Raw genomic sequence first — 21,166 nt, 5'->3', positions numbered from 1 at the left:
AACTCAGTTTTTGACAGAGCCAGTTCCTTGCAGCCAATTTTTTGCAGATTCTTGAAAACACGACACTTTTTTTTTTTTCTACACTGGAAAATGGATCAAGACTCAATAAATTATTAGGAAGGTCACTTACCCGGAAGACACCGAGAGGTTCAAGACAATGTTCTGACTTTATCAGAAGCAGTCCTTACTACAGAGATGTTTTTTTGTATAAATAAGTAAATAGTCATTAGACCATAGAATAGTGTGACAGACTGCCATGCAGTGTTGAGACACTTCTATTAACTCTGAAGTCCCCAGCATAGGTAGCAGAAACAGCTTAGTTGTAGCAGTATGGCATTCTCCCTGAGCTGATTTGCTTTTTGTCACCATGGCTTAGGGTAGGCTGCAGAATGATGAGGGTAGATGTCTCCCAGGGCTGTTTCTACAAGGGCACCCAGAGAGAGACTGACTGCACAGCCCAGTAGACATGGCACATCCTTGGTAAAGGTAACTGCTGTAGCAGACCTGAGGAATATGAATGACATTTTGCCACATGCAAGGTAACTGCTCTAATCACTGACATCCCTGCTATTTTGTGGTTCCTGGCGAAAAATACACGAAGCATCATGTTTTCTCACTGCTGATAATAACAGAAAGAGTTTGAAATCCCTTAAAGGTTTGAAAAGACAGATGAAGGAGTACTTCTGAGAAGTTTTGCTGAAGTACAACATCTGATTCCCAAATAACTTAAGTTTTGGTTTGTTTGCTTTTTGTAATGTGCCTGCAAAAATAGATCTTGAGCCTTCAAAATCTAAAGGAAAAGAGTTTTCCTATCCTTTATCTGCTTTACTGGGAATATGCAGCATTACTCTACGTGATTTTTGTGAAAAGAAATTGCCCAGTGGTTTCAGGGAGGAAAAAAAACCAACTTTGCAGTGGAAGACCAACCACTGCCTAGTGAACTACAGCATGATCTTTCTAGCACTTAAGCAGCTGAAAGAGAGAAGGGAGGAAGGTAATTCCACCAGCTTAGCAAGAGTGAAGTGCATGGCACTATTGCTATGGTCATGGGTAAATGGATAACTATCTGACTTACTGAAAGAGCTCTAAGAGCACACACAGCCTGCCCTCATCCATGGGTATCTGCTTGACATTTCACACTGTAATAAATGATAGGCAAAAAGAACTAACTCTGCAGCAAACATGTTACTGAGGAAAAGATAATAATAATAATTCGATCAGCTGTGAACAAACAAAAAACTTCTCACAATTTGCATTCAAAAGTTGGCTTAGGCTAGGACTTACCTGGTCAGCCTAGGAAGCTTCTCTACCAATCAGCATCCTGCTCCCAGCAGGCAGCAGCTCTTTGCACTGGATGAATGTCAAACGCACCCAGATAAACAAATGCCACCATGGGCAGAAAAAAGGGGAACCAGCACTAGCACTTAAACAATTATTAGATTGATAATAGTTTAATGGAATGGGACAGGAATGAGACAAAACTAAAGGAGAAATATAATCAGGATTATATGGTCACAAAGCAGAGTTAATGCTCCTTTCCCCCCTGCAGCATTTTGCAACCATGCAGCATCTTGCAACCATATGCTAACTTTATGTTAAAACCCAAAAAAAAGACAGAACTGAAAAACTTTCACAAATCCAGTTGCTTCCTGAGACAATGTACCTTCTACAAAGGGAGAAAAAAACTGTTGCTTTTTATATTCTTCAAACAACATAGGTAGAAATCTCAAAGGAGAATAATAAAAAAACTGATGAAGTGCAGTAGAATGGAAAAAAAAATATCACGAAAGTAGTATGTTCTTTCCCTTGAGAAGGAGGGCTTTGGACTGCTGCAAATAAAACCTATAGTATTAACAGAATTAACTGAATGATTCTATGACAAGAAAATTGCAACACAGCAGGTGCCTCTACATAGCGCAGAAATTTTTTTTACTTACAGGGATAGTAGCAAATTGAAAATACTGACTTTATATGCAAAAAAAAAAAATTCAAGATGAGAAAATCCATGCAGTGTATTTGTGTACAGACACCAGCTCCACTAACCACAGAAAAATTCACTGATTTTATTCTGAGAAGTTCAGAGATGTACCGGCAAAGCTGATGAATGGCATTTTGTAGCATCCAGTATAGTAAGCGCATGAAAAGAAAATAATAATTTTGGGTTTTAGTGAGCTTATCAAACTAGGAACACTATATATGTGTGAATCAGCAGTGCATCAGTTTGTCATTAAGACATTCAAGTGTTTTTAAAAGGGTTTCTTAAGTTTAAGCACCTACAAATAAAAAGCTGAAGAGGTAGCATTTACCTTTCAAATGCTTTATTTGCCTGTATCTGTACCAAAATGTAATGAGATTTCAAGCATAAGTTTTGTCATTTATAGCCTACACTAAAACAGTCAAAGTTTAAAAGATTACTTTATCTACTGTTAAACTTCATCCTACAGAATTAAGTAGACCATAACTTCTAACTAGTCAGCAGCATGGGAATGACTTATGCCAGTACTTACTATTTATAACTCATGGCAACATCCACAAAGTACTTTCTTCTCTGTCGATAGACATTGTCTTTAAATCCCTTAAGCGAGGAAGAAAAGAGTAATTTACAATAAAGAAGAAAATTAGCTGTAAGAATTATTTTTAAAAAATCATTAAAGTGTTTATTTAGTACCTAATTATATTGTATTTTGATTAACACTGTCTACTGGACTGCAAGAAAAGATACGTATTTCTCCACCTTTTTCCCCACCAAAGTCCCACATGATTTTTTTCAGGACAGGTTTGTGCATAGTCATTCATCCAAGATGTTGAAAAAGGGAAACTTTCTCCTTGTCATTTCATTTTACTCAGGTTTTCCTTAATCTGAATGGATATCTACATGCAGTCACAAAGCACAGTAATTGACCTATACTTAATATATCTTTCTTCACCAGAAGAATCAAGTTCATGCCCAGAGTTCATAAGCAACTCATTTTAGTAGTTTCCATCTTAACCAATGCATTAGAGACTGAGCCATCATCATCAAGCAGCAAATATGGTCCAATATGAGTTACAGGGAAAGGGCTCATAGGCTGCAGTATGTAACACATACACACCAGCCAGTTACAGACCTTTGAGCTATCCACAACTAAACCAAGACCTCTTCTATACCTATAAAATATGTAGACACTTCAGGTTTTGGATTGCAAAAAGAGTTATCTATTTTCAAGGTAGGACTGTGAACCTCTTGAATATGAAAAAGGTAAAGAGTTAGTAAGTTTCCCAGTTAGTAGCCCAGACAGTGCATTTAATTTTCCCCTAGTCAGAGCTCAGAAGTAAAATATGTTTTTCCTTCCTGCTCACATACACAGACAAAAATAGCTGAGGGGATAACATTTTTGACTCAAAATATTTGTATGAGCTTCCAGAAATCTCAGAAGGCATTTTACTGCACCATAACCAAAGCTGTTCTGCTGCATCAGAGAGGATGTCAAAGGACTGCAGAAAAGGTTCAAGCCTCCAATCCTACATAGAAAAGTGTTCTGACTGACAAAAAGTTGCTGTACTCTGGGGGAGTACCCTTGTCTGCTTAATATCTTTTGATAAAAACATTGAGTTATTCAGCTACAAACTGTTCAAGAGTCAAAAGGGAATGGAAGACAGTACAGGGGATTTAAAATCCTGTCACATGTGGTAAAACTGAGACTGAAACCATTAGCCTATATGGAGAGGGTTAGGGCTATGCTGCTGAAGTGGTACTGCACTGGTCCTATAATAGGGTAATTCTCTTTGGTGCTCTGGCACCTATGCACCATAAGTGGCCTTTGAAAGGCCAGTCACATCTCTAATACCTAGCACACTGCATAGGCTAACAAATGGCATGTAAACTATGTTTATAAGAGTTCCCCCAAGTGTAAAATATATATTCATATAATGCAAATGTCTTTTTTCATTGCCTGTAAAACTGAAGGCAGATTTTCAGGAAAGTACTCAAGTATTTAATGAAGGCACCAGCTCAGAACATAAAATGGTATCAAATGGCCCATCACCCAGGCTAGACTGAACTGCCACTGAGGCCTCTGTTTAATGCAAATGACTATTAATGATTGAGGGTAATCTACAGATTTTTCCATTTGAAGGCAACAAGATAAATCCTAGTTTGGCATCAAGAAGTACTTGGCAGAAAGCAGGATCCAGGAATGCACTCCCCAGCTGTGGGCCACAGTGTGAAAAGGTAGAGATGCTGCAAACAAGGTGAGGTGATGATGCTTATTGTGACTGCAATGTGGGCAGGTGACACCAGAGACCATGGAGGTAAGGTTGCCAGGGGACACAGAGGTGATGTCCACTTGTTTGTGCATGCAGACATGGAGGTCTGTGTCTGAGCCCCACCACAGCATGGCATCTGTAGGAGCTGTGGAGCAGATAGGGCAGAAGGAAGCAGTCTGAGTGCCATTTCTGCACTGACATTGAGCCCCAAGCCCAGGACCTCCAGGGGTACCTGCTTCTCCTCAGCCAAGACAGTCACCAGGGAGGAGTCCACACAGGAGCTGTAATCCCATGATATAGAACACTTGCACCTCTGGAAAGTCTCCTACACCAACCTGATCTTTCTGCAGTCACATACAAACTCTTCAGGGCCAAAAAAACAAAGGAGACTTGCTTACAGCTAAAGTTTAATCTGATTCTATTGCAAGACAGTCTTATGATGAGACATCTTAGTTCATTACCTACTTCCTTTCAGCTGGAAATTTCCTACAATGCCACTATAATCCAGATGATTTTACTTTGGAATATAACTAGCTTTCACCAGTGTCTTTCAGCCAAGTGGTCCAAATGTACAACGTTGGATTTATATCAAGTGAAAATACTGTAATGCGAATTCTTGCAGTCATATGCTATCTAAATACTCAGAGGTTAAGCACTTACAGACATCAGCCAAAAGAAGGAATAACAAATTTATTCTTTTGCCTTTTTCATTAAGCAATTGCCACTACTGCAGATGCAGCTTGTGTGAAATGCAGGCTTGCCTCCTGTTACCAAAGTGAGGAAACAATGCTAGACACCTTACCACCTGCTGCATTAATCCAGAAACAAGGACATACTGCTCTGTTTCCTTCTGTAGTTATCATCAATCATAAACTAAGAGCTACCTGTAGAAGAACCAAATGTCAGTTGATCTAAACTCCTCAGTTTTAAACCTTTCTGATAGCTAGTTAATTAAAAAATAAATACATAAAAACAGCATAAGAGAGGACATAGTTTTTTTAAGAGCTACTATATTTTCAGAAGAATTTCATTTTTTGGGTGTTCTACTACAGAAAAAGAAAATTAACTCACTGAAACTAATGAAAAGAAATACATTCCCAGATTCTGAAAACCATATGCCTAAAAGAGCAGTTACAGCAGCAGTCAACAGTCTTTTTATTTGACTGGCAAATAACCTGAATGTATTATCTACAAGACAATTTGATGTTGCACTTACAGGGTGATCTGCGTCCAGCTCAGATCCATACATCAAAACTCTCTGTGAGCATCTGTCTAATTCAGATATCTTTCTGGGGAACCAAGGGACACAGTCAAGATCTGTAGAAGATAGAATGTGAATTCAATGTACTGGAGCCTAAGAGTACAGAGATACCTGCACATAACATTGCTCATTGTCTAAACCAAAAGACAGAAAACCATCCTTGCCTTCTTCATCAGTCCAGATGTTTTCAGGTGGATTGAGAGACACGATATTAGTTTGAAACTTGAGCAATTGGATTAGTTCATTAAATTCTTTCTTACTGCAGTCACAGTCCACAAAAATTTCCACCTCTGAGTTCCTTCTCTTTGATTTTCGTGATTCAATGTGAACCATACTCACATGTTTCTCCTGTGGAAAGATGAAGTAATGGATAAATACAGACATACCAGTTACTTCTCATTGAAAGTACTCTCTTTTTAGTTACACAGTTAGCAATGCTTAGTAAATGCTGAAAACAAGAAAATCTGCATACCAAAAGTAAAATAATACTATTATCTTTCTTTATTAAAGTCAACTAATGATTGTCTTTGTATAAAAATTGTGTTGGAATAAAAATTCAGTCTCTTGCAGAGGACAATATTGCATTGCAACTTTTTGAAGAAAAAAATCATATAATGCAATTTTATATTTACTTTCACTATAAATATCCTAATGCAACTTTATTAGGCAATATGCATTTTTAAACAGATGCTATTAAGCATGTACTACTTCAGTATCTCTTATGATCTCTTGAGGAAGAAAATATTTTTGTGCAGACAACTGTCTATCAGTCCTCATCTATTTTTCTTGCACTAATTAGCAATAATGCGAAGTGTTAACAGTAATGAAATTTAAATCTAATTCAATTTATTCTCCATTACAACATTCTCATCAAGACTAAATGATGCAACAAACATCAGTATGTAAATAGTTCTAACATGAAAACATTTCTGTGGGATAGTTCTGCCACTACAACTACTGGTCTGCCAAGAGTACCATACAATGACAGACAAGAAGCTGACCTGATACAGTGCTGCCAAAGCCTTGCTTCAAAATACAAGACTAGACTAGATGGCCGCCTTCAACCAATACTTCTATTGACTCTGATTTTTCCTTTTTTTGCCAGGCAGAAACTACCTTTTCACAACTACTCTTTCTCTTCCCCAGTGAAGCAAAAAAAAAAAAAAATTCAACTTACAAATGAGGAGAACTATGTGCTTGTAATTCCACCCACCTGCTGCATTTTACAGAAATCATAGAAAGTTAGGGGTTGGAAGGGACCTCAAAAGATCATCTGGTTCAATCCCCCTGCCACAGCAGGGTCACCTACAGGAGGTCACACAGGAACACATCCGGGTGAGCTTTGAATGTCTCCAGGGAAGGAGACTCCACAACCTCCCTGGGCAGCCTGTTCAGTGCTCTGTCACCCTTACAGTGAAAAAATTCTTCCTAATATTTATATGGAACCACCTATGCTCCAGTTTATAACCATTGCCCCTTGTCCAATTGCTAGTCATACCTGAGAAAAGCTTGACTCCATCCTCCTGGTACTCTCCCCTTACATATTTATAAACATTAATGAGGTCACCCCTCATTCTCCTCTTCTCCAAGCTAAAGAGACCCAGCTCCCTCAGCCTCTCCTCATACGGGAGATGTTCCACTCCCTCAATCATCTTGGTCACTCTACACTGGACTCTTTCAAGCAGTTCCTGGTCCTTCTGGAACTGAGGGGTCCAGAACTGGACACAATATTCCAGATGTGACATCACCATAGCAGAGCAGAGGGGGAGGAGAACCTCTCGACCTACTAACCACCCCCCTTCTGATGCACCCCAGGATGCCATTGGCCTTCTTGGCCACAAGGGCACATTGCTGGCTCATGGTCATCCTTCCATCCACCAGCACCCCCAGGTCCCTTTCCCCTATGCTGCTCTCCAGCAGCTCAGTCCCCAACCTGTACTGGTACCTGGGGTTGTTCTTTCCAAGATGTAAGACTTCACACTTGCCCTTGTTGTAATACATTAAATTTCTCCCTGCCCAACTCTCTTGTCTGTGTAGGTCCCTCTGAATGGCAGCACAGCCTTCTGGGATGTCAGCCACTCCACCCAGTTTTGTGTCATCAGCAAACTTGCTGATAGTACACTCTATTCCCTCATCTAGGTCATAAATAAATATATTGCTCAGTACTGGTCCCAGTACTGACCCTTGAAAGACTCCACTAGAAACAGACTTCCAACCAGACTCCACCCCATTGACTACAGCTCTTTGGCTTCTATCCTTCAACCAACTCCTGATCCACCTCATTACCTGATGATCCAGGCCACACTTTTTCAATTTAGCTCCAAGGATGCTGTGGGAGATGGTGTCAAACGCCTCACTGAAATCAAGACAGACCATGTCTACTGCTCTGCCATCATCTATCCACCTGGTTACATCCTCATAGAAGGCTATCAGGTTGGTCAGACATGACTTCCCCTTAGTAAAGCCATGTCCTTAGTAAAGCCTCTTGTCCTTGTTGTGCCTGGAGACAGCACCAAGAATGAGTTGTTCCATCACCTTTCCAGGGATGGAGGTGAGGCTGACTGGTCTATGCTTACCTGGGTTCTTTCTTGCCTTTCTTGAAGGCTGCAGTGACATTTGCTTCCCTCCAGTCCTCAGGCACCTCTCCTGTTCCCAATGTCTTACCAAAGATGATGGAGAGCAGCCTAGCAATGACATCCACCAGTTCCCTCAGCACCCGTGGGTGCATCCCATCAGGACCCATGGATTTATGGATGTCCAGACTCATTAACTGATCCTTAACCCAGTCCTCATCAACCAAGGCAAATTCATCCTTTACCCTGACTTCCTCAGCAGCCCTAGGAGCCTGGGGCTCCTGAGGACATCCTCCAGCTGTATGCACAGAGGCAAAGAAGGTGTCTGCTCTGCCTTCTTTGTATTCTCGGTCCCCAGGGTTCCCACCTCATTCAGTACTGGGCCTACATTGCCTCTAGTGTTAGTTTTATCTGCTATGTATTTGAAGAAGCCCTTTCTGTTGTCCTTAATCTGTCTTGCAAAGTTTAATTCCAAGGAGGCTTTAGATTTCCTAGTTGCCTCTCTGAATTCTTGGGCAACAGTCTTATATCAAGTATACCTTACTTCCAAGTGGCCAGCTCTTCCTTCCACAATCTATAGATTCTCTTCCATTTGAGTTTACCCTGTTCAACCATAGTGGTCCCCTAGTTCCCTTTCATGATTTCCTTCCCATTGGGATGCACCTGTCCTGAGCTTGGAAGAAGTGGTCCTTGAAAGTTAACCCTCCTTCTTGGGCTCCTTGACCTTCTAGTACCCTGTCCCATAGGATTTCCCCCAGCAATTGTTTGAAGAGGGCGAATTTGGCTTTTCTGAAGTTCAGGGTTCTGATTCTACTTGGAATCCTGTTTCTACCACGTAAGATCCTGAACTCCACCATCTCCTGGTCCCTGCAGACAAGGTTGCCCTCAACCTTCACTGCTTCAAACACACCCTCCTTGTTGGTTAGGACAAGATCCAGCAATGCTCCACTCCTAGTTGGCTCCTCCACCAAGAAGTTATCTCCTCCAATCAAGAAGTTATCATCAATGCACTGGAGGAACCTCCTGGACTGTGAATGGCTGCTGAGTAGGTCTCCCAGTACATATCTGGGGAGTTAAAATCTCCTAGGAGAACCAGGGCCTGTGGTCACAAGGCTGCTGCCAGCTGCCTGTAGGAGGCCTCATTGACTTCCTCATGCTGATCAGGTGACTGTAATAGACAGTTTTAACCCTGCAAACACTAGCAGGTAAATTTAACCTTATGACCAAACATTGTCCTGTATCACAGCTGACACCAGTGTCTCACTTGGAGCATGTAACTTAAATTCTGAACTGCTCTCTGAAAGTGCCTTCTGTCATTGTGGCCTGCACAGACAACTTCAGATCTAATTTACGGTGTCAAGAATTGCACATCAGAAATCTAAAGTGAATGGTGTGAACATCAGCATCACTGTTAAGCTTTATTCCAGAAAAACCTTCACAAGCCCAAAATGCTTTGTTGAACGGTCCATAAAATTTTAGGCTACTTTTATACAATTCTTCAGAGTGTAACTGCACTCCTTCCGTCATGCTCCATTAGATTTATACCAACAAAGAATCTGACCTCAGTAGCCCTTCTAGTCCAGTCAGCATAATGATTTGTGAGCTTTACCTGGAAGAGTCGGAGAGCTTTTACCAATCCACCAACTTCATTCTTCAAGGAAAACACCACAGCTGTCTTTCCACCTTCAGAAACGGGCTCACTTTTTCCATTTCCCTTATTTCCTTTCTTTTCCTCATTTTTCCCAGAACTTGATCTGTTTAGCTTCAAATGGATAAAGAACAGCACATTTCAGATGCAAATGGGTATTTCCCCAATTTAACTCTTTTTAAGCAGAGAAATTTTTGTTAGAAAACAGCTGAATACAACTCATTCAGACATAATGTAAATGTAATGCATTTACTTGAAACCAGTACCACAGGTCAAAAGCTGCTGTTAGAGATGTTTGTGTAAAGGGCCAATCCATAAAAAAAGCATAAGGAAAAACACAAAAGTGTTTGGAATACAATTATTATTAGGGCAATGCTATCATTAGCAATACACATGAAGCAAAAGGAGATGGTCTGAACTACTGCAATTCTAACCTGAACATTGCTGCAAAATTGCAAAGATACTATTCTAACCCGTACCAGTCAATTTATGACAATTTACACTAGTCTGTATTTTTTATTAACTATTAGATTTAAAACACATAATTTATGTTCTGTTTTACCATAATTAATGTTTCACATAATGTCATTTTACCTGAGGGAAAAAACCCTCTGTTAATTACACAAACAAGGACAGAAATACAAGCTTAGACTGTACCTCCCTTAGAAGATGAGATGGCTGAGGAGCTCAAAAAAAATACAGGAAATTACAGCATTCTCAGCCACTCCCACATTCTGCTCACAATTTGGAGGACCAAGATTGTTCTAAACTAAATTTCAGCCAGGATTTTCCAGCAAACATAATTTTATCAGCTTAAATCTTGTTAAGATGCCCACAGTACAGTTATAGACAACTTTTATGAGGTTGACAATGATTTTCCAACACCAGTCTGCATTTTCCAATACACAGGCTATGACTCCTGGAGAAATGAAATCTCTAGTGAACTGCTAGCTGCTTTTTCTAAAACAGTATCATCCATAATATAGTCACGTAAAAAATCAAGGTAAAAAGATAGAAGAATAGTATACAGCTATTACACGATTAATTAATTTCTTTAGTAAATTGTAAAGCAGCATGAAGGGAAAACAGTGAGAATAGATGAAGTTTTTTAACTTGGTAACAGCCAAATTAAATCTGCATTCTTATTTTTTTCCTTATAATTATCTCACTTGCATAATGTCTATGCCAGTAGACTTCAGAGAAGAAGCTCCCTGTGCTTCTAGAAGATTTTACAAGGTTTTGTCAAGTAATCTGTGATGCAGCAGAAAATGAGTAAGGTTCACCCTGATTCCTTTTTAAACTGGATTATGCAAAACAACTTTCTTAAAAATCGCTGACAGTGATGAGGTATATGCATCAAGTGGTTCATGTTAAATTGGTTTACTTTTTATCTGAACCTAGTCCACTTTGAAATACTTTCCTGCACTGAACTAAGAGCCCACTGCTCCCAATTCAGCTTCCACTGGAACTACTGAGATTTATTTTTTTTAAGGTACAAGAATGTACTGAATGAAAGAGGGCTAGTTAAAATGTGCTGTCTTACCAAAACCACACTTTCAACAACACAGGTTAAACTTGCCACACTTAAACTATTTACTGGACATGCTAAAAAGTCCCAGTGGTACTTTCTGATTATTTCACTACACAGAAACAACCTGAACAAGCAATTATGTTTACGGAATGATATATGAAGGGTTTAAAACACGGGGGTTTTTTTGTAATTGAGCTTATACAATTCTGCTGGGTAGGAGGTTTGCTCATGGACAGTTTAGGAGCATATCACTTTTGTTTTTTAACTTTAATAATATTTGAGATTTAGCTGAGCCCTTTTCACAGACATCAAGTATACACCTATAGATGAAGTGTGACAAAGAGTCTATTTACATAGCATCTGTGATTTTTCACTATGTGTTGCTTTCTGGAAGCTGTGTACCAAGAATCAAGTGCTTCAATGAGTGTCTGAGAAATCTGTTTACCATCAATTCCCCTGGGAAATGAGAGCACTCCAAGACTGTCGCAGGTTCCCTAATACTCTCAAGTGAGCATTACCTGAAGTGATGACTGAAAGCCTCTTGCAAGCATTTGGAAACTAGATTAGCTGTTATAAACGCAGTAGAAGAGGCACTATGTGATATTGCAAAAACTCAATTTTTACTTACCATCCTCTATAGTATACTTTATAATTAAACAATGACTAGCTGATCAACCTTCTTAATGAAAATTAATTATCTGGAGCAAGCTCAAGTACTCAGGGAAAAGGTCATCTATAGCAGAACTTGGTGAAGAAAGTAACTCAAAGAAGACAACAATAAAACAAATTTATCTCATTTAATTCAGTATTTCCAATAGAATCAAAGCATGTAAAAATAAGGATATTTCACATATCAGGACAGTTCACAGCTGGTTCAAACCAGTGCATTCCCTTGGTTCCTAATCAAGTTATCTGAATTTTCATGCGTTGCAAAATTTTACTTAAGGAAAATTCTTCATAATCCTAAAATGTTCTACCTATCCAGAGCAGACTTCATTATTAGTACCTATTAACATTCTTTATTTTTATTAGAATACACGCAGTCAAACACACTTACCTGTAAGTATACAGAAGGTCATCCCGTACTTGAAATCACCTAAGCACCTGCTGCACCCATACCATCCCCTTACAGAGAACTGTTTCTACCTCCTGGCAGGGTTTTCAGAAGGGGAACTGCACATCCTCTGTGCGATGTTCCCGTTCGTTTTCGCGCCCCTGCTGGTCAGCAGAAGCCGGGAGAGCTACAAACCGGGGATGCTCAGAAACGGAAGTGCCACAGGCACCAAAGCAAAGCAAGTACGTGCGATTTGCATCTTGCCAAAAAAGTAAAAAGCTTTATATATCGTGCCGAGATTCTGCAGGTGCAGCACTAGTGGACGCGATCGGCAGGACTAATCTCTGGCTTTAAAAATTCAAGCACTGAAAAGCACCTGAACTGGACCCCAAGGCTTTGATATTATTCCAGTAGCAATGCGGTTAATTTCTGCAGTAAGGCTTTAATTTCTAATGGAGTTTTTACTACTCTTTGAACACACTTTCACGGCAGCGCTTCTAATGGGGAGCTAGGGGGACCGCAAAGCAAGTTTCAGCGTCCCCTGTACCCGCTGAGCAGCCCCCTCGCTTCACCCGTACGCTCGGAGGCGCCCCCGGCCTGCGGGACCCAGACTGCACCTCTGCCTCGCCCCCTTCCTCCGCTGCCCCTACGGGGGCTGAGCCCGGCGCAGAAGTCCCGCTCCCAGCCCCGCCACTTACGGTAAGGCTGCCGGCAGCGGGACGCTCCTCCGGCAGGGCCGAGTCCAGGGAGAAGCCCCTCCGCGCCCAGTACTTGCTGGAGAACATCATCATGGCGGGCTGCATGGGGCCGGGCAGAGAGCGCGGCGCTCTGCCCGCCTCGTCCCGCCTTGTCGCCTTTTATGCACCCCGGCGGAGACAGATGGAAACCCGATTAGGGGAAACCCATCGCCGAGTGACGACGTTGAATAGACGCCCACGGCCCTCGCTTACCTCAGCCACCGCCCCACACCGACAGCCCGGCTGGGGCCGGACTGGGGTGTGAGGTACCGCCACCGGGCGATGCCCGCTTCCGCAGCCCGCGCCGCGGCAAGAGCCTCCCAGGGCTCAGGGGGCTGGGGGCCACCCCAAATATGGATGCACCCTCTGCAGGGCGCGTCCTCCCCTCGGGACTGCGTCTGGCCTTCACCTTCCCCTGACACCACTGCCCGACCCGGGCTCGCTGTGGGGGAGCGGCAGCTCACTCGGGGTTGTCGCCTGCTTCGGGCAGGGAAAAAAGGGTTTGTAGGTTTGTAGATACACGGCCTGCCCTTGCCACCCCCTCACCCGTGGGCAACAGGGCCGGGGGCACGCTGCCACCGAGAGTGGCCCTGGGACAGCGGGGTCATGGGGATCCGATAGCAAAGTAAAGTAGGAACTGACTTTTCTACACACAAAAGCTGTGGTGATATTGTTTTGATCTGAGAAGTTCTTTGATCTAGAAACTCTTCTCTCTCCCCTATGGAACACAGCTTTGGAAAACTGGCTGGCTTTCCAAAGGTGTATTAAGGGGTAGGAATTATACCTTTTAATGAAAGACTTGATGTGTCTTAGATATTGAAGGGTAATTGGAAATGTGCAAAGAGCACAGCCACTGAAAGAGGGTTGGCTAACTGGAGAAATCTTTAATGGAGACAGCAATGGCTGTGGTTCCCATATGAGCTGTATAAGAGCAAGACTCTGATCTACAGACTCTTCTAAGCACAACATCAGTTAACAAATTAATCACCTATGAATTGTGAAAATACAATCCCATACAGATCCTGGAAGTCCTCTTTATGACAACTTCACTTGTCTCCAAAATATTCATGTCTCTGGGATAATGTGGTTTTTTGGTAGGTTTTTTTTTTTTTTTTCCTTCATGAAATTGTCTGCTACTTAAATTCTAGACTACGATTAGCTCAGAAATTGTGAGTAGAAGGCAACTGCTGAAACAGTAACTTGACTCCAGTGTTAAGGTACCATCTCAGTGCCTCAAATCTAGTTGTGAATTTGTTTCTGGATATTTAATAATTTCTCTTATAGCAGCATTCTGCAGTCAAACATTAATTTTGTCACCTACTTTTGTCACTTTTTCTCCTAATTTTCTTCCCTGCTTCTCCCGTTTTCCAAAGCTTTTCCATCACCTACTCTGAATAAATAGCTTACCTCACAGAGTGTAGAACTAAGCAGCACATCTGGATTGCAAGCAGTATTGAAGTAAGGTTCCTTCAAATACACAGAATTTTCTCTGTTCCAATGCACCACATGGGGAAAATGGTCACAGCTTCCCCTTGAAAAGCAGCAACAGTGACTTGCCCTGCAGCCTTCCAGACAGTGACAACCAAGCTGGCAACAGCTGGCATCTTGTGGCCTTAGCTTAGTACACATACTCATCACACAGACTGAGAGAAAAAAGCTAAAATCTGATCCATTGAAGCTGAGACACTGAGCAGGGAACTGCACAAGGCAAGTAGCAGGAAGCTCCATTCATAGTACTAAGCTTTGTGTTCTACCTCTCCGAGTTGCAGATAGCATCCCTTTAGCCTTGCTAAACTCAGCATCTTAGAATGTCCATGTTTGCATCATGAGGGAATTTATTTTGCTTTTAAAAAGAGACCAACACAAAAACACAAAAGATTTGAGACCATTTCATAGCTCCCATGGAGCTTCACAGAATTCTATTGCTTGTCTCAACTAACAAAACAGCAAAAGCTTCCAGACTAAACTTGAACTGTTGGTCAAATGACCCACTTCTTAAAATGAGTAATCATGCTCAGTGTTCAGGACTGCAACAGATTCACAGCTGCCTCAGAATTAGTGTGAGGCCTAAAGCAAAGACCCTTTTAGGTTCCCTTTTACATAGTTCCCATGTGTAAAATGTAGTAAGGATCCTTTCTTATGCTTGACATACTACTTGTTGCTCTACCTGCTCCAGTAATGCATATCCACCATTTTCATTATACTAACCCACAAACTTAATTTTCCCAGTTAGGGGAAAGTATGCCTATATATTGAACTTGAGATAGTTCAATCTCAAATTATCAAGATACATTCTCTCTCATGTTTGTTCATTATTTTTTAATAATGGGAAGCACATCAGTGTTTGAACTTTGATATTCCTACCTGCTGTGGCTGAGATACCTATATACAGTTCCCTCCAGTTGAACAGTTTGCAAGAGTGAGCAGCCTCAGAATGCTCCAGTGATGAAACCAAACTCTGATAAGCATGATTTTATCTAGTTAGATGTTAGCTCTGCAGCTGGGACATCACACAATTCAATGACCCTCCTACCCAGCAGCCTTGCTATCTATCACGGCTCTGTGTGCTAACTAGAGTGTGGCAAAGGTTTTCTGTCTCTCTCCAGGATGACTCACAAATGCAAACCACACAAAAGGTACATTATGCCAGCAGGTACTTGTAACAGGCAAGGAAGACTAAAATTCAGCTCCCTGGCCACAACCCCCACAGGGACATTGCTTCTCCATGGAAAGGAAGTTGTGCAACTTGTATTTTGTAGGTGGATTTTCCCATATCAATTACAGACCAAAAGACATATTTATGGATTGAAAATACTTTTTTTTGTTGTTTTTCTAGCAACAGTACAGCAGAGCTGGCCTATGCCTTTGAGAATAAATGTAAACTACAGATTTTGTTTAGAGGTAAACTAATTTTTCTGTAGTTCACAGTGCTACACAAGAGAATCGCTGACCAAAAAAACTGTAAATACTTTGAGGCAGCTATTTGCAGTTGTAGCAGTTGTAGAATGTCTGCCAGAGTGACACACAGAAATCCTATGTCACTTTGGACAACTGAGGTAATGTTTTTGGTAAGAAATAAAGAGATAAGTCTACTTTTATTTCTAAAAGGCATCTAACTGTCTATAATCAGAATTCAGAAACTGCAAGATGCTCTTTGGTTTATGCACACATTCCTCTCCTGTAGAGAAAACCACAAGTCCTCAGGTGTCGCTGATAATGAACTGGGAGCTTAAGCCCAGGTGTGCCCACTAATGAGGGCCTGCCCCAGCCGGAAATGGGCGGGGCTGAAGGGCAAGACAAAAGGCATGCTCCCAGAAGCAGAGTCAGAAGAGAACAGAAGAAGACGCCTGAGGAGAGGGATGGCAAGAGAGCTACGAAGAAGAGCCAAGCCCCCGAGAGAAAGGCTCGCCGCAACACTCTCCTCTCATGGGAGAACAGAGTCACCGTTCTCTGAAGTCCTAAGCTACGCACTTTTAAAAAGTGCATACTTAAAGTCACAAAATTCTCAAGTGTAATTTAAATCTGAAGCAAGTCTGTGAGGTGCTTTCAATGTTGGAGTAATTTTTCTCCCTCAGAGATACTGACTATCCATTTCAGCAGTTTTCCTTAAAATTATTTGCAACATTTACCATAGTTTGATGACATATACTAGCAGCCTTAAGACCTTCCATTTAAGTTTCAACAGGAGGATAAAATTCACAGTGTAGAGTAGCTAGTGAGAAAAAAAAAAAATCTCATTTTACTTCTGGCTCTCCCAGATCACCAGCAAGTCTTTGTCTACAGGTGTCCTACAGGAGGAAGGAGAACTTTCAAGTCATCAAGTGACAGGACATAGAAAGAAAATGAAGCTATGAAAACATAAAATAGGCATAAAGAAAGCTGGACTTCAGAAGGATCTAAAAATTAACTTTATTCAATATAAGGTCAAAAGCCAAAGAGAACAGATACGTTTATTATTAATGCAAGAAATGGTGACACAAGCAGAAAATACAAGTCTGAATACCTAACCAGATCACAATTTAGTTGGTAAAACAAGGACTTTGTGAAATAATTGACAGGTGGACTAGCCAAAGGAGCTTCTTCAACAAGGAAAGAAAAATGTGCAGACGGTTCTCAGATTACCAAAGACATACACACCAACTCTAAAGTCCATGTTTCTGAGTGATGTGATTACTGAAAAATTTGATGGGAATGTAGACTTTAAATCACTAAGATATGGGAAGCACCAGTTTTCAAGCAGCCAGCAAAACAATCTCAAGTTCTAGTGGCACTGAGGAGATTTTAATGAATCAGCAGCTGCTGGGAAATTATATCTACCAAATGAGAGACTGGCTAGGAAGATATGGGAATACAAATACTAAATTTTGATACAAGATTTGGAAGAAAATAATGAAAGGAAAGGCTCTGGTAATATTTTATTTGCACCCACAGAGAACTGGTTGAAAATATTATGCAGAAGGTGGACTGTGTAAGAATAAACATCAAGTTAATGCACAATCATCAGAAGAAAAAAAAAAAAGGTTTTGAGAAGAGAGCAGAAATTGACAATTTCAGAGGACTTCAAGAAATTCAGTTGTTACAACCCCCAGTGGAAGGAAGCCTAGAGCAGAAAGGCAATTCTTTCCTTGCTTCAGAAAAAAAATAGTTTTATAGAAACATTAATGTTTGAAAAGACCCTCAAGATCATTGAGTTTAAATGTTAATCTAGCACAACCAACTTCACCACTAAATGATGTCTCTAAGCACCATATCTGCACATCATTTTAATACCTCTATTGATGGTGACTCCATGGCTTCCGTGGACAGCCTGGTCCAGTGCTTGACAATCTCTTTGGTAAAGAAAGTTTTCCTAATATCTAATCTATATGTCACCAAGAGAAACTTGAGGCAATTTCTTATGGTCCTATTGGTTGTTACTTGGGAGAAGAGACCAACCAGCACCTCACTACAACCTCCTTTCAGGGAGTTGTAGAGCATGGCGAGGTTCCCCCCTCAGGCTCCTTTTCTCCAGAATAAACAACCACAGTTCCCTCAGCTGCTCCTCACAAAACTTGTTCTCCAGACCCTCTACCAGGTGTGTTGTCCTTTGGACACTCATCAGGAAACCATTTCACTGTAGAGAAAAGGCAGTCTTCTACTACACTTTACTCCATTAGTTTGTCTTTACCTTCAATTCAAGAAAGCTCTTCAAGACCAATGCCCAAAGGTGGCATAAATCCCTGTAACCTAAAGGACACGTGGAGTGTTTTAGAAGTTTCTGGTGTTACATCTCATGGAGTTACGACACGCAACAGGACAGCTGAATGCAAGTTGCTTATATGTAATGCAACTTTTTTTTGTAATAGTTTGCATTGTGTTTTGTAAGTTTGCATTTAGTTGCAAGGCAGCTACTTTTTGGTATCATGTCTAGACGAGCACTTCAAAAGTGTCCTTTTCAATAGCAAGGATTTATTCTTTCCTAACATGATCTCAGACATACTCTTGATGACATCAAGAATGGTGGTCATCACACCAAATGGGGCCAGGCTGAGATTTCCTCATAGGTGGTCATTTGGTGCCATGCTTTGGGCTTATGCCTAGAACAGTACTGATAACACACCAAAGTTTGGGCTGTTGCTGAACCCTGCTTGCACAGCATTGAGGCTCTCTCACTTCCCCTGGGGTGGGCAAGAGGTTGAGAGCAGACATAACCAGGACAACTGATCCAGACTGACAAAAGTGGCCAGGGACCTGCTGGAGTGAGTCCAGAGGATGGCCACAAAGACGATCAGAGTGCTGGAAGATCTCTCCCATGATGACAGGCTGAGAGAGTTGGGGTTCTTCAGCCTGGAGAAGGTTCTGGGGAGATAACCTGAAGGGGGCCTACAGGAAAGCTGGGGAGGGACTTTTTACAAGGGCATGTAGTGATAGGATGGTTTAAAAGGGAAGAGGAGAGATTCATGTTACACAATAGGAAAAAATTCTTCACTCTGAGGATGGAGAGACACTGGCACAGGTTGCCCAGGGAAGTTGTGACTGGCCCCGCCCTGGAAGTGTTCAAGGCCAGGCTGGATGGGGCTCTGAGCAACCTTGTCTGGTGGGAGGTGTCCCTGCCCATGCAGGGGGGTTGGAACTGGATGATCTTTAAGGTCCCTTCCCCACCCAAACCCTTCTAAGATTCTACATTCCATACCATATCCCACTGTACTCAGCAAAAAAAGATCAGGGAAAGAAGAAAGCAAGGACATTTGTGGTCACGACATTTATCTTTGCCAGGAACCTGTGCCTGGTCTGCCTTTTTTCCTTGCAGGAGCACCATTTGCCTTCCGTGGGAAACTCCCCTTGTCTCAATCCATGAGCCTTCTTGCTGTCCTGTTTTCTACTCATACCATGGGAGAGGGAAATGGGCAAGGAGCTGACCAGAGTGCATGGCTGCTGGCCAGGGGCAGCCACAACACACAAGAGTACAGAAGTTACCATCACTTGCCGAACTGCTAAGCTTGGCAAAAACTTCAGCTCTACACAACGGAGCTCTGCAGTTAATGTCACATATGTTAATAATATGACACATACACAGAAACAGTCTATGAACTGATGTTCAGGTAGGGTACACACAGCCTGTATAATGAAAATATATACTGTAATTGAATTCCTTCAAAACATAACCCATTTAGAAAACTTCATTTATTGAAATTACACAGGCAGCTTGAAATATATGTTTGATTCAATTGTGTAATTAATTGTGGATGAGGCAAAAAGTGACGTCCCACAATGTATTTGTTTGCAATTCATGAGGAAATACGTGTGCCAAAGCTATAGTGATTTACCATGAAAAATAGCAGACATTCTTTAAAAATATTTAAGATTAAAATCTCCACTTGAATTAAAATGAAACTGAAACTTGATTCATACAAGGCCTGCACTGCAATAACATCACTTAATTGCATAGCAGACATTTTCAAGTCCCACTAAATATCTCATATGATGCACAGCTCATCTTTTCACACCACAAAAAAGGGCATTTGAAAGCATCTTCAAATAGAATACCATCCATATAGAAATCTGTCTGTCCAGTGCTCAATTATGTACCTGTATCTCTTCACCTTATCAATTCTTCCATGCAGTCATGTCACAAAATTGCACACACAGAACCAAAGGTAAGGATTTCCTTCTTTAATCCAAGACACCAAAGAGCAGCTCATGGAACTTCTCTCTAAGAACTGCTCTCTTTGGCAGTTTTTTTTTTCTTTTTTCTTTTCCTTTTTTTTTTTTTTTTTTTTTTTTTTTTCCCACAGAGATGGCACCAGGCATTGACTACAAATGTTCAGAGAACAATCAACAGATTTGAAAAATAAATTTTAAGATAGTGAGCCAGCCACAGACAAAATCATGTTACAAGCCATTCGTTTACAGCCCATGGACAAACCTTTAGTTTTAAATTGCATCCATACAAGAATATGGACTAAAACTGAGCATGAGGAATAGTCAATACATTTCTTCATTACTCCTGCACAGAGCCCACTTAATAACTTTTTTCCACTTCCATTTTTAAGTTGAAGCAATTCACAGAAGCATTTTTAAAATTTCATTAACCTCTTTTAGCATTGTCATTTCTGTTGTTTAACAAGGAACAGTTTGAAGACACAGATTTGTACCTACAGAAATCCAATACCAGGTCTGGTAAGGCTCGATTTGCATCACACCAGGAAGCATGAATTGTATGAGCAGTACTAAAAATTGTTCATGGTCCAAATTCTGAATGCCAAATTGGCAATAAAACCATTTTGAAGTTAGGCAAGATGCTTGTAACCAAAAATTATTTAGAAAAGTGAATTAAAAGTTTCTCAGTTATTTCGAGCTACAACAGCTCTCAAAAAGTGAAAGCTATAAGAATACCTTTTAAGGCTTTCTGAAATGTTTCAGCAATAGAGCTTTAATTCAGTACTCAAGATTATATCTGAATATAGTGAGGAATCGGATTTCTCACTGCTTTGGCTGACTGTGGCCAAAGAGTTTTATAGGGTAGTATGTGAGGAAAACCTAGAGATTAACTGAAGAGGCACCTTTAGCATCTTAAATTTGTCCCCTAGAAAACAGCAAAGTTTTCAAGACAAAACATACTAGTGACAAAACTGGCA

General features: G+C 41.0%; 1 protein-coding gene across 1 annotated transcript in view; it reads right to left on the bottom strand.

Moving 5' to 3' along the window:
• Positions 1 to 13,375, bottom strand: part of TPH2 (tryptophan hydroxylase 2) — a 51,909-nt gene extending 38,534 nt beyond the window's left edge. Inside the window, exons 1-5 of the mRNA XM_071745377.1 lie at positions 13,011 to 13,375; positions 9,689 to 9,841; positions 5,671 to 5,854; positions 5,462 to 5,562; positions 2,508 to 2,575 (exon numbers count right to left, since the gene is read on the bottom strand). Of these exons, the coding sequence (XP_071601478.1) occupies positions 2,508 to 2,575; positions 5,462 to 5,562; positions 5,671 to 5,854; positions 9,689 to 9,841; positions 13,011 to 13,115 (611 nt within the window). The 5' untranslated portion in view covers positions 13,116 to 13,375. The remainder of the gene's footprint in view (positions 1 to 2,507; positions 2,576 to 5,461; positions 5,563 to 5,670; positions 5,855 to 9,688; positions 9,842 to 13,010) is intronic.
• Positions 13,376 to 21,166: the final 7,791 nt, after the last annotated feature.

This window comes from Heliangelus exortis, chromosome 1, assembly GCF_036169615.1.
Source record: "Heliangelus exortis chromosome 1, bHelExo1.hap1, whole genome shotgun sequence".
In the NCBI taxonomy this organism is placed as follows: Eukaryota; Metazoa; Chordata; class Aves; order Apodiformes; family Trochilidae; genus Heliangelus; species Heliangelus exortis.
The sequence above is the reverse complement of the archived record's forward strand: the minus strand, read 5'-3'. Positions and strand labels throughout refer to the sequence as shown.